This window comes from Aythya ferina (assembly GCF_964211825.1).
Source record: "Aythya ferina genome assembly, chromosome: 3".
NCBI classification, from domain to species: domain Eukaryota; kingdom Metazoa; phylum Chordata; class Aves; order Anseriformes; family Anatidae; genus Aythya; species Aythya ferina.
This window is the reverse complement of record NC_140298.1, coordinates 82,211,867-82,228,884: the sequence shown is the minus strand read 5'-3', so window position 1 is coordinate 82,228,884 and position 17,018 is coordinate 82,211,867. Positions and strand designations below refer to the sequence as shown.

The following is a 17,018-nucleotide window of genomic DNA, read 5'->3' as shown; positions in this document are numbered from 1 at the left end:
AATGCATCATTGTGTGTGACTGGTGGCTCTTCTGATAATGACAAAATTCATAAAGAAAAAAAAAAAATAGTAGCAGTCAAAATTTTCTGTGGAAATTGTTAGCTTTGGGATTGAAATTGAAAATTAAAACTTTGTGCTAATGTACCTCGAAGAGGAAAGGATGAACTTCTTTTGACCTGAAAGGAAGGTTATCAAGGCTTTTGACAAGCTTTTGTCACATGGGAGAACTGGCTTGGGTTTGAAAGAATTGTGTAGTATGCTTAGGATTTGAACATTACAAGGTGTACAAGGAAGTAAGATCTCCATGTCTTTATTTCACTACCTTGACTAAGTAGTGTTACAGGGAAAAATGCTTTCCTTCTATGCAGTGTTGGTAAGAGGTGGTCTCCAGGATGGAAAAGAAATCAGGAGTGTAAGAGTTGTAGGGAGAGAATCTGGCAGCAGATGAGGAAAGGAGGGGACACTAACAAAGGGCTGAGTTCTAACAAGTTAAATAATTAAACAACTGAGGGGAAGAAATCTTAGGCTGACAATGGGAGAAGTGGTAGCAACACAGCAAGATTAGCAGAAGAGAACAGATAACTAAGAAACTTAGTAGTCTGCGTGGTACTGGGCAGAGAAGTTGCTACTCCAGTGAAAAACTGGCACAGTTTTTTTTCTGCAGGAAAAACAACAAAAAAGCAGACATAAAGCTCTGCTAAAAACAAGGAGCAGAGCCTGGCTTTGCTTCTGGGGCTGTGACCTAGAATCCCAAGATTTGTTATCATCCCTTGGCTACTAGCAAAAGCTTGCAAAACCCACTAGTAAACTATACTAATTCATTTCTTGCTGCTTCAGATAAAGGATGATAACCTACTGGCTGCTCTGGAATCTGAAGCTACATGCTGTGTGGGAGATGAAAGTTTTGACAGAAAGTTTTGGATGTGCCTAAAACTTACTCTGTATTGTAATGACATCTCTGTAGTTGAGTCTCTTACTCACGACTTTTTTTTTTTTTGAGCAGTTTGAACCTAAGAAACCTCATAAAAACAACTTTTAAATAACTGTGAATAGAAGCAAAGTCAATCGTGTGAAAGTCTAAAACTGCAGTCCTTTGTCCCCTTCTTTATATACATTTATACTCTTTTAATATTTGTTATAGAAGGCCATTTCTGCCTCCTACTGAGCAGATGGATTGTCCATTTTCTTCTTTACAAGGCCACCTGTTTTCACACATTTTCTTTCCCAAGTGTTATAATTATAAATGTTCATTGTCTAAGTTACTGCATTCTCTTTGCTTAGTTTGTTACTTATGCCAGAAAACACTATTGAAATCATTTTCCTGAATAGCAGCAGGACCATAAAGACATTTGAGTTGTTTTCTAATACTGTAGTGCAGTTTTCAATCAACTTTCTTTTCTCTATTTACAGCAAAGGTCTCGAAAGAAGATGTGCATCCTCATTAGTATACTTGCTGTTGGAGCATTGATTCTTGTAATCGGCCTATATTTTTCTCTAAAATAAGTATCTGGAGAAGGTGTTGTAATTGATATTTAAATTATGAAAGGAAATTTCTGCAGTCATGGTTTGCTGATTGTGTAGCTAAGTAAAATAATGGTTCTTCTGTACTTCATCACACTTATTTTTATAAGACTTTGTTTTAACCCGAGAAGTAATGTTCTCAGTTCTACTGTCCATATAACTACCTGCCCTCTTGGATGTGAGTGCTGTCTTACCAGTAAAACCAGTCAGCGCCATAAACTGTTCCGTTAACTTGAAAACCTCTTAAAGTTTAAGAGGTTTTTATCAAAATCCTGGTAACTTGTATAGAAGGAAGGTGGGGGAGGAGTGGATTATCTTTGAGATATTGCTAAATGTTGCTGCCAAAACAAACTCCTGAATTGTTGCTTGAGGCAACTAATTCACAACTCAGAATTTAGTTTTAAGCTAGTAATGTCCATCTTTTTTTCTGTTCCATCTCACCTACCTGCCCATTTGATATGGGTGGTTCAAAAACAAAATGTGGGTTGCTGAAGTTGATGTGATCTCCCTTTTTAACTGAAGCCTTCAAATTAAGCCTTCAGTTTGCCTCTAACCTTTCAGATGCTTCATATATCTCTGTATTCAACATTAAGTGTGGTTAAGCCTGGAAGCCTTCTGCAAAGGTAGGTAGGGTGGATGATGTGATTCTTTGGATTTCTTGTTTCAGTTTTTGCATTAAAAATAAAGTTTTATGTGCATACGCCTGATATCTTTGCATCTGAAGTGTGTATCAATGAGCTTGGCTAGATGAAAATAAGTTCTAGTCTGTGAGTTCTTTAATTTACTGGGAAGAATAGAAATTCCCAGCTTCCTAACTGCACTTGAATGTTACTGTTCTGAAACTGTCAGGATTCAGTTTCCATGAACAGATCTGATGTTGTGTGAGGTCTTCCATACAGATGAAGAAAAGATTACAAATTAAATTCCAAGTTCAATGGTCATATTTAAATATAATTTCTTAATCAGTTGAACTTACTCAAACTGCTTAAGAAGTGTGATGCTTATAGCCTTTAATATGACCTTTTTCCTTTTGTGCCATTTTGTACTAATATATTAAAAATGTAACTGAACACTTTTTTCTGCCAATTGATCTATTTGCATTTTTAATTGACATTGATGAACTAATCTGAAAAGTGTACAGATGAAAAAATCGATTTGTATTTTATCAAGTTCTTGTACACTCGACCGATAGAGAAAGCACTGTTTACATAGTGAACTATGAAATGTTGTTTGGGAACAATCTAACTGTAAGCATAAATAGACTTCGGAATTGTAACTGTGCAACCAAAATAAAGGTCTTTTAAAGAGTACATTTTTCTAGTAGCTCCTTTTTTCAGAATCTGTCTTTACAAGCATTTTGTCTTCAATGTTATCTCTTGACAACTCGAGAGAATTCCAGCTCTTCTGCTGTTCCTGTGATACTCTTCACTTAGAAATAGAAATGGGTCTTGCCTCCCCACCTCTGTGACCCCAGCATTAGGGAAGGATGCTTGCTCTATATGGCTGCTGACACGGGTGTTAAGTTATCCTTTGGCACAGCATGAAGCTTTGGAGGGACAGGAATCCATAATCTGGGAAGAAGACTTGTGCTGCTGTTCTTGGATCCCAAAAGCAAGGGAGGAAAAATAAGTCCTGTGGACCTGTGGTCTACTTAACGTGGAAAACACCTCTGAGACTGAACGGGGAATTTAATTTTCATGTAAGTTGCAGTATGGACATGGGTTGTGGTCCCAGCTGCTGTACTTGTGTGGCTGCCTTTGTGCTGAGAGTGAGGCGAGGACTCTACATACCTTTGAGTAACCATCAGATATGGTTTGGGGCACTGGCAGCCGTGGCAATGCTAGCAGTAGTTGTGCTGATGCCTTTCTTTGGTTCCAGGCCCCACTGGTCTGAACTAGAAGAGCAGTCAGCACTTTGAATAGCTTCCTTACTAGTGAAGTAAAACTGACTTTGGAAGTTTCTTGGCCTTAATGTTTAACAGTCTTTATGCTACTACAAACAGCTGCAGAGAAGAATAGCCTGATCCTACTTGCCCAGGAGATCCTTTCCTCTATGGCAAAATGTGATGCTTCTGTCAGTGACTGTTTGAACACACTGACGTACTTGGTGAGGAAATGCAGCACTTCAGCAGCAGTTCTTCAGCTCTGACTCCTGGCAGATCTGCTCACATCTTGCAAATTGTGTTTATCCAGCAGTGAGCAACTGGAGAGCAGAATAGGCAATGCTTAAGGTTTCATGCAGTAGGAGCCGTGCAGGATGGGACAGCAGTTTTGAGTCACAGAGATTCTGTGAGTTGCACAGCATTGCATTTCTCATATCCATGCTGTGTTCTTGCTCTTCTGTGTTTGATTTGTCTGAATGTCTTTATTGTCATGTGCAGTTGGTGCTTTATTTTCAGATAAATTGTGCCTGATCTGTTCAGCTGCTCTCCTGTCTTAGCAGTTTAGGCACTGTCAGGGAGAAGAAAGTGCTGCTGCATACTGCGGTGTGTGTCTTGCTTGCTTCATTCAACACCTCCTACTCATAAAGACAGCTTATTGGGTGGGTGTCCCTCCCCGACACACTCCTCAAGAGAAAAGCCTTCCTTTCTTCAGTTCTGGTGGAGGGGGAGCACTGGAGGCCCTTACTTCTGGAATTGATGCAAGGCAGGCTAGACTGCTGCTGCCTCTGCTGCTGCTGTGCTGAGCAAGGCAGGAGGTAGGGGGGAAGCCAGCACCATAGTGTTCACACGCAGGCTCCTGTATCTGATGGAAAGAGAAGCCCACAAGGCCTTAATTGCTCATTAAGAAGCTTGGTGCTCTTAATTTTCAGTCTTCTTTAGGCAGAAAGCGTTATGGTGGTGCGTGTTTGGTTGTTTTTTGTTTGTTTGTTTGTTTGTTTTGTTTTGCTTAGCATGCCCATCTTGGGAGGCATAAGTATTCATTTTTAAGTTGCTCTTAACGGAGCTCCTCTCTGTCTTTTCCCTCTTGTGCATACTTGCTCTCATCTATACAAAATGCAATTTCCAAGTATTTAAAAAAAGTGTTGATACCTGTTAAAAATCTAGTAAAACATCTGGATACAACATGTATGAGTCAATGTTTTTAGAACAAAGATTTTGGCTGTTCCAAATTATCCATCAATATCTGTCAGATTAGCAAGGCCAAAGAAATGCAATCAAAGCACTCTTCATTTTGCTGAAGGAACCTGGTAAGAATAGTTCCTTTGTAGTTATCTAAACCACACACCAGGGGTGCCTTTCTGTTCTTTCCTGCTTTTCTAAAGGACTGGAAATCACAGGGGCAGACAGCTTTGTAAAGGCTTTCTATTTTTTTTTTTTGGTTGTTTTGTGGTTTTCTTGTTTGTTTTCCTGTACCTTCCCCCTTGGAAATCATTCTTGATAATCAACAGGGTACACAATATTGCCAAACTATATCCAAGAGCCTTCTTAGGTCACCCTCACGTCCACCGTGCATAGTCAGCAAATGTTTGATGTCAGAGATAAAGGTGGATTTTGGGCATCCAAAATAGTTTGAAACCACAAAACAATATTTAATCTTGGGAAGAAAAGGGTCAAGAGATAGGGCAAAGGGATAAAAGTGCATTATCTGTCAGCAGATGTTAGAAAGACCAAATGCTCTTTGTAGCTGATCACTGTTTGGGGCTGTTTCAAGGACTGGTTGTGCTGCTCAGAGTCATGTTTGGAAAAGACTTGCTTTGCTTCTTAGCCCTGGTTGAACCTGTTGGGTGCTTTCAGGAGCAGAAGGTTAGTGAGAGAGGAAAGAGCAGAGACCTCTTGTTTTGCCGTACATCAACATTTGATGACTTTGTTTCTTAGGATACCTGCAGTGGTAAGTGATGCTTAAGAGAATAGCATGCAGCTTTCCTTTCAGTTTGCAATTAAGTCCAAGCATCTCACGCAAAGCTGTTTTGGAGTGAGGAGTAATTATTCTCTGATGAGGTGCCCACCTGCAGAGCTGCTCTTGGTGCTATTGCAATGTACAATTTCAAGAGTAAATACCTGAAAATGATCAGCTTTCAGGCACCTTTGTCCTTGTACGTGTCTCCCTCTGACATTGCTCCTAAAGCTGCAGTAATTTCTAGAACCGAAGGATTCGCTTAGTTCTTTGCGTGCCCTGAACACATTGGGTGATCAAGGAAGCCAAGTGTTTGCATAATAGTAAGGGACTCTACAAACCCAGAAATAACCAGAAAAAAGTTACATAATATTCATTTTTGAAAGATGTGTTGTATTCACTCAAGTAGAACATCATGAGAGCACTAAATGATGCCATAACTTGATATTTATACAATTGCTGGTGTACTTTTCCCACAGGGGATTTGAATGTCTAGGCTTGAACACAGCTGCAGTGATTTTGCTCCTGTTCCAAATGCTACTTGGAAAGTAGCAAGGGCAAGGGAAAATATCACACTTACTGATATTTGTAAGAATACTCTGAACAGTGTTTGCTCTTTAATAATCATGTCTTTGTCCACAAATACAGTGCTTTTCTGCTACTACTGATATTTTTCTGATTTAAGAAAAAAATAGATTAAAAGGCTTGTTAGCACAAGATAATAAATCAGATTGCAGCTTTGTTTTTATTATTATAACATTTTCAAACATGCCTTGCAAAAAGAGGGAGAGAGGGGAATAAATTGCTAGCAGCATGATTCATTTTTTCTTCCCCCCACACCCTCAATGTTTTTCAAGGTTCATCCTGGACTGGTTTATGAAGAAGTTTTCCTTTATTCAATGTTTAAGCAGAAGATACTTGCTCTTTGGCAATGCAGACTGAAGCTTGAAGAATAATCCTGTAGTAACAAGGGTGGGAAGGAGCAGGCAAACCGAGTAATCCAAGAAGTCTGAATGATAATACTCCTCCTTGCCTTTACTCAAAAACCTGCTGAAGCTACTGCAATTGCCAAGCTTATGAGAGGCTTCACCTCTACTCAAGACCCACGGTGAGTGCCTCAGCTGCAACTGCAGGTGCTCCTGAGTCCTGCCCAGCAGGTGGATCTTTGTCTGAGAGGTGAGTGGAGACAAGCAAAGCATCTCCTCTGTTCTAGGGGAGGACATTAGCCTTGTGGAGAGGGTAGTTAAATATATTCCCTACCATCTGCATCATGCGTGCTCCCACCCACTCTCACATAAGCCCAAATGTTCTCTCTGCAGAGAAGGAAATGAAAACCCCAAATAAGGTTCCTGGAACCCAACAAAATGAAAGAATTAGACCTCACTTTTCTTTCTCTTCAAGAACTGTCCTGCTAAGCGTCACCAAAATAGCAAGAAATATCATTGTCTTGTACGCTGCTGTTCCTTGACAGCTCTTCTTCAACCAGATAAAGAATAAATATAATCTTGGAGACTAGCCACTGTGTTGTCAGTGAGAATTAGGCTGAAAAAGCTTGAAGATTAGAAATGCTTGTTAAAAAGTAGATTTAAGCTGTCTGTAAGTTGATAAAACAAGTTAAAGCTTTCTTTGTCATCCTCAGTTTTGATGTCTTCAGCAAATCATTCTTTATTTAAAATAATAAAAAGAGAATTTTAAATGGAGAAGACTAGAGGATTCATCCCTGATCTGCATGATTTCTTTCAGTTTACAAACTGTAAACCTCCAAGTGGAGAACTGTGAATCTTCAAGCTTTACAGGGGTTGTCTCTGCAGGAATAACCAACTATCCTTTCACACTTTTTTTTTTTTTTTTTTTTTTTTTTTAACTACTGCAGACTCAATTGTATCCCTTGAAAGGGGCAGGCTGGCACCACAGTGGCCAGACAGAAATACAGGGTGTAATTAATTTTCAAGTTTCAAGGCAAAAGTGGATTTTTCCTTTAAAAGATGAAATTTTATTAAATACTAGTCACTGCAAGAAGAATGGATGTGTGCCTCTCTCTATGCCTGAATGAGCTGGAACTCAGGGAAGTGTCTCTTTTGCAGCCTGGTCAGCCATCACATGCTGGGGCAAGATATTTAAGTTTCTACCGATTACAAATCGGAATAAAGTTGAGTGTTTGAGCATCTGAACAATCTGAAATTACAATGAGAAAATATACACAAAAGTCTCTTGCCAATAACCTCTTTTAATAGTTGCTTTGCAGATGGGTGTTGGAATCACTCTTCTGAGAATCTGTGGTGCCTTGAGATGAGTGAAGAATAATTTGCTTTGTATTCCTTTTGTAGAAGTTTCTTTCCTGGTTTTGGTATCTGGGTGTTTCAATAAAAGGTGGAAATCACCGTCTCCTAATTACAAATATATTTGTAATATAAAATGTATTTTGAAATATACAGATTTACTTTCAGTTTCATATAAATTGAGGGTGGTGGATTATATGTTTAGATGTATCCAGAAAACAAAACAAAACAAAAAAAATATGACTTGCATATTTTGCATATAAGTATATGCATGAGTAATTGCGTATAAGATTTTTTTTCATTGCTTGTTGCAATAACTTTAGACAAGCAACATTTGGAAAGATGTGCTGTTTCAATATGATTTTTATAACCCTTGGTTTGGGACAGATTGTGACAGAGGGGGCCAGACAGGGACTGAGACCCAACTTTCCCCTGCTCCGGCTTTCACCTGGAAGCCCATGAAGGTCCTGCCCATCCTGTTGTGATAATCTTCTTTCTTAAAATAAGGTTAGTTATGTTGACTACAAAATTACCCTGCAAATCCAGTATCACAGAATCACAGAATTTTCTAGGTTGGAAGAGACCTCAAGGTCATCGAGTCCAACCTCCAACCTAACGCTAACAGCCCTCCACTAAACCATATCCCTAAGCTCTACATCTAAGCGTCTTTTGAAGACTTCCAGGGATGGTGACTCCACCACTTCCCTGGGCAGCCTGTTCCAGTGCCTCACAACCCTTTCAGTGAAGAAGTTCTTCCTAACATCTAACCTAAACCAGTAGTTCAAGAGTAGGAGCAAACATTTTGTTCACTCAGTTTCAAAAGCATTCAGTGATGGATCATTTTGGCATGATCAATTCAGTAACTTCCATGAACTTCTCAATCAGTGATAGCCTTGACCTCACAGTAGATCTTCTCAGTGAAAAAGATAATTCTTTCTGTTTTTTCTGGAAGACACAGGAGTGAGGCTCTTGGTGGGGGTTGTTGTTGTTGTTGTTGCTTGTTTTATCCCTACAGCTCTAATTTTATGGCGGGTTTGCACCTGAAACCAAGAAATGCCTTGCAATTCCACCCTCCAGGCCTGTGTCTGTTGTTGTCCCTGCCTGTTTTCTTCCGAACAATGCTAGGACAGCAGAAGTTTGACCTAAAGTTTCTCTTTCCCCAAAGAAGTAAGAAATGCATAAAACCTCTAGCCAACTGTAGATCTCTGGATTTTCAGTAGAACTTACAAACCTCATGGGTTTGGTTGTGGGTTTTTTATTTTTTATTTTTTATTTTTTGAAAAGTGATTCATCCGTTTACACACACAGCTCTGGATAGAAAGGCTAAAGGAATATTTGTTAAACCATTCACATATGCGCATAGACTAGAAGAGCTCTGAAATAAATACTGCACGAAGACCGCAAGACTAAAAGAAAGTAAGAAAAATATTTGAGAGGGTAGGATGAAGTAGAGGAGACAAAAAGGGATCATTCTATAGCTTGTACTATTGAGAAGAACAGAAATAAATAGGACAACTGCAGGTCTGAGAAACTGCATGCAACTGCAGAGGGCTGTACTGAAAACACTATGCAACATTGTTCTGTGCAGTAGATGGTGGCTGACTGTCACCCAATACAGATGACTCAAATTTTGAAAATTGCTCTACTATGAATAGCCTTCTAAAGCTATCCTTTAATACAGCCAGAAAATGTATCTTTGCTCTTCTTGTTTTACCGCTCTCTGAGGAAAAAAGCGGGAGCTGCTCTGCATATTGTGCTTCATTTGTATCCTAAGGCTTCAGTAATCTGGTGAAATCATTTTAGCTATGAGTTTAGGGACATGTTCCGATCGTTGAACTTTTTTTGGCTTCCCAATTATGTTGTTTTCTCGGGTGGTTGTGTTCTCAGTGAAAACATGAAGAGCACTGGAACAGGGGCAAAATGTGTTTGCAAGGCTTGTAAGAGGTTTAAGGGGACCAAAATAAATGCATTGTAGTGATGTCAAGAAATTTGAGATACAGAGGCATAATTCAGTCTCGCTGTGTGTGAGTTACCGTTAAAAAGTATATATACCATACTCAAAATTTAGACATTTAGCAAGTCAGATGCTTTATTAAATCAGATTCAGAATTTCAAGTGTCATAAATCTATTTCATTTGAGAACATCCTGTGACTCAAATTCAACTTGCCATCAACCAGAACCCCCCAGATCCCCTTCTGCAGGGCTGTTTTCCAGCCTCTTACTGCCCAGCCTTTACCTACAGCTAGGGTTGCCCCTTCCCAGATTCAGAATGTGACTCTTGCTCTTGTTCTGGCTGGTAATTGCCCAGATGTCTAATTTATCAAGATATTTTCTTCATTTGGGCTTTTTGCTATGATTCCCCTGTACTACTCCTGTGCTGTTCTGTTGGGATGTTTCTAGCAAAAGCCATGTCCCAAACTGTGTTCTCTACTTGAAACATTGGCAAGACTGATTTTTGAAACGTATGTTCACAATGCCACTGCAGGTACTGATGAGGTACCACGGTTACAAGATGTGCTACTCTTCCAATTACTTAAGGCTTCCTTGGCATCAGGCTAGTGGCTAAGACTTATGAAACCTCAAATTTGGGCTGGTTGTCAACAGTTTCTCTTGAGGAAAAAGGGAGGAAGCTCCTCAGCTTGTGACCTTTCCAAAAATGTAGCAGTAATGGTTTCTATGTGTGATGAAGGAAGAAGAAATGGTGATGACTTGTCCTGTATAATACCACAGTGATGCAAAGATATGAAATCCGATTCTCAATGGGTTTCAGAGCACCCAGCCAGTGTGTGGAACTATGGACTGGCTGAAGAAATTACTGGAAGCACTAGAGAGAGGCTGCCTGTCCCTGGAAATCTGGATGCTCTTCTGAAGAGAGACTGCTCTTGGGACACCTAGTTGGGGCTCTTTCACCCCAAATAAGTCCTGGGACTAGGGAAGCATGAATCTGTAGCCCTGAGGTTAGGGCCTATACCTAGAAGGAGAAAAAATCCTAGGATCCAGTTTTTCCTGGTTAGACTTTGCAGTATAGATATGTAGAAGACCTTTTGATGATTTCTTTAACAAATTCAGCCCAGAAATTTTTAACAAAGGCAAAAAGTACAATACCATCCTGCACTTTAGTCATGATAACCTCATGCAACACTACAGGATTGGGGCAGAGTGGCTGGAAAGCTGTGCAGAGGAAAGGGATCTGGGGGTGTTGATCGATGCTCACCTGAACATGAGCCAGCAGTGTGCTCAGGTGGCCAAGCAGGCCAACGGCATCCTGGCTGGCATCAGGAATAGTGCAGCCAGCAGGACCAGGGAGGTGATCATCCCCCTGTACTCTGCTCTGGTGAGGCTGCACCTCAAGTGCTGTGTTCAGCTTTGGACCCGTCACTACCAGAAGGACATCAAGGCCCTGGAGTGTGTCCAGAGAAGGGCTACGAAGCTGGTGAAGGGCCTGGAGCACAAGTCCTGTGAGGATCAGCTGAAGGAACTGGGGGTGTTTAGTCTGGAGAGGAGGCTCAGGGGAGACCTTACTGCTCTCTACAACTACCTGAAAGGAAGGTGTGGGGAGCTGGGGGTCAGCCTCTTCTCACAGGTAACTAGTGATAGAGGGAATGGCCTCAAGTTTTGCCAGGGGAGGTTTAGGTTGGAAATGAGGAGACGTTTCTTCTCAGAAAGAGCAGTCAGGCACTGGGACGGGTTGCCCAGAGAGGTGGTGGAGTCACCGTCCCTGGGGGCGTTTAAGGAAAGGTTGGACGTGGTGCTTAGGGACATGGTTTAGTGGGTGATATTGGTGGTAGGGGGATGGTTGGACCAGGTGATCTTGGAGGTCTTTTCCGACCCTAATGATTCTATGAAACCGTTTGTTTGATCAAGAATTTCTAAACTATAGAAAAAAAGAAAATGTATGGGACTTGTAAATTAACATGAGACAGGAGAATGCAAATTTAACAATGTTTAACAAAGCCTCTAGCACAAGTTGTTTTTAAGAGCATTTTGTTTTATGACTTTTTTTTCCTACTTGTCCAGGATTGTAACATTTTCTGTGGATGTGCATTACAGAATACTTCCCACTGTGCTGAGTAGTACTTAATGGCTAGTAGTCATCAGAGTGCCAGTAGTACTGATTTGCTTTTAATGGGTGCCAAAGTACCTTGAGTGTTTACTTTAAGATGCTGTGAGCAATGGGATGAAATAGGTTTAGCAGGATGGCGCAAGGCTGGGACTGGTCTGGGCTCATGCAAAGGTGTTGTGTCAGGTGAGAATAAAGAGGTGACAACTGCACCTCAGAACTGTGCTGCTTCCACAGTTGTGATGGAGAAAATGATTATTATGAATAAATAAATAAATAAACCCTGCTTGAAACTAAGGCAGCAGAATAGTAATAGAGCCTAAAAATCTGTGGGCATTCCTATCTTGGTTGTCTTTTCCCTCAAAGCTCAATACAACCTGGACAATCTACAAAGCCATCAGGCTTTGATGACATTTTTTCCCCAAGCTGTAAGAAACCAGACTGGTGATGGAAAGGCTGGGGAGAAAGGCCCAAGATGTCTAAACAATGGCTAGGAAATCTTCATGGTTTTTGTTTGTTTTGGTGGGTTTTGTTTGTTTTTTACATCATCAGTCTTGATAAAGATTTGCTAGAACAAGCAAGTAACAGTGGATTTTTTTATTATTATTTTTTTTCTTTTTCAAATAGTGGTGATGTACTTCACAGAGAAATCTCTGAGAAGAGGCTGTGAGCATGTAAACAGGCAATTTTCAGGGAAGTTTGGGTTGGGAATGTAACCTCCTATCCTACCAGGGGCTTGGAGTACACATAACAAGGGTATGGTGTTAAAATAATTGAGAAGCTCCTGAAGAATGCTGAGGAGTCAAACTCTGATCTGTGCTTAGCACTACAAAATTACAGTTCTGTGCTGATGAACCAAAGTTCATTACTTGCAGATCATCTGTTCAATGTAAAGCTGAGAGCCTGGCTGTTGTGATGTCAGGCTTATAGGAATAGGGAGAGATGAATGAAGCTAAACAGAAAAGCCATTGTGATTTAAAGTCTATGAAATGCCACTACTTACTGAAAATTACACATTGTGCAATGAGGCTGGAAAGGAGGGTTTAACAGCAGCATTGGTATCACATGAGACTTCTGAGGTTGTAGCCACAGACGGATGTGTACAGTGACCGCCTCTTTCAGCTCCCACAAAGGCTTTGAGGAGGAGCAATGAAGTCATGGCTTCCTTGGTGAGCTCTGCTTCCAAAGCAGAGCTGCTGTGGGTCCAGGTGTGCAAGCTCTGAAGCATCACAGTGTCAGAACAACTCGTGGTCTGCTGGCAGTAGTGGTATTGGTGTTTTAAAGGAAGCTTGGAAAACACTGAGAGGGCAGGGGGCAACAAAACTCTGGTTTTCATCACGAATAATGTATCACTGTCTTCAAAATGCTGTAAAGAAATCTTGGACAGTGGAAGAATTTTGCTTGCAAGATGTTTCACAGGCTATAGCAGCAACAAACTCAACTGCTTGAAATCCTTGCACCTAAGTGGAGCAGGCACACAGTTAGTTAAAGCAGCCCTTTGCAAAAATGCAGCTCGGGGATGCCTTTTACCTTCCCTTCATTGTGAGGGAGATTTGAGACGACAGATTTGTACACATGTATTCCCACATCCAGACTGCACAAAAGGCACTGCTCTGATATTTTCACTGTTGTTAGTTTGTGTGTGCAGTTAAGGTAAATGTCTCCCTCACCCAGCACCCAGCGTGCCCCCCACAGCCTCTGGCTCTGCCAAAGTAGTGCTCCAGCACATTTACAGCTTGCAGCCTGGCCAGCTCTAAGCCAAAGGCCTGTGGGAATGGGGATCAGAGCTGTTTTTCTGTCTGTATGCTTTTCTGCCAGACTCTTTGGGACGGGGTAAATGGCAAGCCCTGCTTTGGCACTTCTGTGGGACCTTTCCCTGCTTTCTCCCACCCCTAACTGTGAAGTAACCACACAACCTGACCTGAAGTAAATTTAGCAATCGAGTAGTGTTGATCTTCAAAATTAAAAGTAAACATTTTCGTAAAATACTTTTTCTTTCCTGGAAGTTTAGAGCAAGCTCAGTTATGGGAAGAGGTAGTTTCTTTTTCCCGCAATCCGGCAATGTTTTGACATAATGGGATAATCTATGATATTTTGTTAATATCATGACTTATGACTAATAAAAAAGGAATTAGAGCTTCAGTTAAAATAAAAGCCAGCAAACAGGCAGTTGCTTCCAATGATCTTTGTGAAGACCTTAACACTCTCTCAGTTTACCATACCTACAGTCATCTGAGGGGATATAATGCAGACAAGGACCCATATTCATACCACCACCAGAAAGTGTTAAATACAGCTCCACCCAGGAGTCTCTGCAAATGGTCTTTGGATGTCATGTCCAGCTGGTACGGCCACATGTAGAAAGATTGCTTATATGAGTATGTGTTTTGGGCTTTGGTCTCATGGGTATATTTGCAAACCTGTCATCAATGAAAATTGAAATAATATGTATGCATGCTTTGGATTGGTATGGTGTGCTACATGCAATGATTTGTTCTGTTTTGTTTGGAAGACTAACTGTGCTGAAGTGAGCACTAACTTGAAAATATTTCTGCCTATGAACATCAGATGGCTGAAAATCTTTACAGTTAGTGCTCATATGGGGGCATTTGACAGCTGTTTTCTCCTGATGTTTAAAAGAACTGTCTGAGATCCACTGTGGTATAGACATAAACTTTCTCAAAGAGTCTAGAAATCTTTTAATGATACTTATTCTTTCTTCTGCAACACTTGCATAATGTCTCTGAAAAAAGAGCAAAGATTCAAAAATAATATGTACTGATGACACTGTATCCTTAACATAGCTATAGTATAAAAGAATAACAATGTATATTTATAAATAAGTCTGTTTAAAGTAAGATGTAAATGACCAAGCCTATTTTACTAGACAGGACATTCCCTTATAGTCCCAAACCACCTGGTGCAGACCTCTGTCTGAACAGCTTCATGCTTTACTCTGAAGTAAGTGGTGACACTGCAAGGAGATTATAGGGCGGACTTCCACACACAAATATGGGGCAGAACTATATAACAGATGGGGGGGGGGGGGGGGGGGTTGTCAAAACAAGAATGTGGTAGGCTAACTTAAAGGATTTTAAAAGCAATATTTTTTTTTTCAAGGGCTAGCACAAGCAGCATAGAGATGGAAGGGAGAGTAGGGAGAACAGTTGTAACTCCTGACTAGGAAAGTGATGGTGAGTAGCTGGGACTTGGCTGGGGCAGTAACTTTTTTACCCTGCTCAGATTCAGTAAGAACAGGACACTTATAGCAGCCCAAAACCCGAGACCTTCAGTGAGTATTACAGTAATCATCTGTATATTTTCAATTTCTTAAATATCTTTTTAGTACATGAACCCTGGAACAGGGGACATAGCATTGCAATACTTGCCCCTTTCACTGGGATTACAGCCAGTTCTCTGTTGTTTCCTGCTGGGAGTTCATGCTCTGTAGGTTATTCAGCAAGAAGCCACAGACTCAGTATCACTGCTTTCTGTGTACTTTTTCTATCATGTGTCTGTAACTTTCTTTCTACACTTGATGTTATAGTCTTGCATTCTTGTGTTCCTCGTTCGGGAATGCTGTGTGTCCCCTCAAGTTCGTGTTCCATTGCTGACATTGCTAATGTCCAGGGGTGATGTCATTTGTTTAAGGATTTTAATAATGTTGCTTTCTGTCATATTCCTTTCACTTTTCTAGTAACTGTGCTTGTCTTTCTAGGTGAGAAACTTGACAAAAGCACCTGTGATAAGCAACTCAAAAAAGTCCAGGTGAAAAATCCTGATGTTTTAAAGATCACCATGTTTAAACACCATCTTTTGGAAATCTAACAGTAAGTATACCTTCAAATCAGCAAGCAAGAAACTCATTCCCCAACCTGTTTATACCTCATAAACTTTATATAAAAATTATGTTTAATCACAACTTCATTCATTACTTAAACACAAGCCATCTTGTGTGTGTGTAAATGTTTGGGGAGCAGGGGGACAGGGGTGCTGTTGTTTATAAAAGCAAAATATATTACATCCATTCGGAGTTTGGAAAAAAAAAACAGCTTGGCAGTGTGCTTGAAAGTTTTAGAGATGGCTATTTTTCATCTAGGAATGTTTTCCCTCTAAAAAGCAAGGTTAGCTCTGTTTGTGTTTGGAGATTTACCGGTGACATCAACAGAAAGAAGATAGCATTCAATGCTTTGCTGTGTTGAAGAATTCTGGAAACTTTTATGTGATGGAGTAATTGCATGACAATCTTCAGAATTCATTGGGAAAACAGATGCTACCATTGTTGTCCAAAGGATGCAGTACATTTGGCATCCTCTTTCTGCTACATTTTTCTTTCTTGTGAGTATTTATAGCTTCAACTAGCTATTCAGCCCATTTGCACAGAGGGTTGCAAATAGTTGCCTATTTGCACATGGGGATGTGCTCCACTTCTGCAGAACAACTTATTTCCTCAAAGGCACTGAGTCCCACCTCCCATTCTCCTTCTATTTTGTGTTTGTGCTGCTAATTTTTACATTAAAAATCAGAGAGGGAAATTAAAGTTATGCCTTCTGTATGTATCTGTCCAACTAGGTAATAGTGGAGATTGTCCATTTAGCTTTAGAAAAATGGGTGTCTGTCAAGCTTTGTCAAAGCTATACAAGAGGTAGGGACTTCAACTTCTTATAAAAGTCATACAGGTTGAAAAAATATATCCACCCATTGTTTTATGAACTGTACTAACAGGGAGAGCAAGGCAGCAAAGGCTAGGGACCAAGAAGGGCCTTCCTCCCCTCCAGGAGTGGCTGTGTTGGCTTCCAGTCAGCCAAATAAATGTATAAGGTTCAGAACAGCAGTTATGGCCTTAAATTGCCTCCATGAAGATTAGCCTCCTAGCAGAACTGTCTAATGGGACGTGTGGTGATGGGTCACAGTCAATTTTATGTGAAGGGTGAAGGAAAGAGAATGGAAATAAATCTGCACTGAAGGACATCCTAAAGGTCAGGCTGGGCAGACACCTCTCAGGTCTGGCACAGGTAAAAGCTGAGCCTGCCCTGGACTAAGGGCTTGGCTGAGATAGTCTCTCAAAGTTAATTCCAACCTAGTGAGTGTGCTACTCTAACAAACATTTCTATTTTGATTTTAGTTAGCCTGCCTTAAGGAAATAAATAAATAAATAAATCCACAGGTATACTTTCAGACTGATAATTGTCTGACAACATTTTTTTCTTTTTTTTTTTTTTTCTTGTAAAAAAAAATATAGTAAAGTTGTTAACCAATTAACTTGTACTCCATCTCTCTAACATTTAGTATTATGTGGAGATAGGAACAATTTAATTAAA

The 17,018-nt window shown here is 40.4% G+C and overlaps 1 protein-coding gene and 1 long non-coding RNA gene across 4 annotated transcripts in view; both read left to right on the top strand.

Moving 5' to 3' along the window:
* STX7 (syntaxin 7) overlaps positions 1 to 2,831 on the top strand; it is a 30,700-nt gene extending 27,869 nt beyond the window's left edge. For all 3 annotated transcript variants that reach the window (XM_084513364.1, XM_084513366.1, XM_084513365.1), the window contains exon 10: positions 1,411 to 2,831. In XM_084513364.1, coding sequence (XP_084369490.1) covers positions 1,411 to 1,503 — 93 coding nt within the window. In that variant the 3' untranslated portion in view covers positions 1,504 to 2,831. The remainder of the gene's footprint in view (positions 1 to 1,410) is intronic.
* Positions 1 to 17,018, top strand: part of LOC311433800 — a 371,170-nt gene that overhangs the window by 350,144 nt on the left and 4,008 nt on the right. The gene's annotated exons all lie outside the window — the stretch shown is intronic.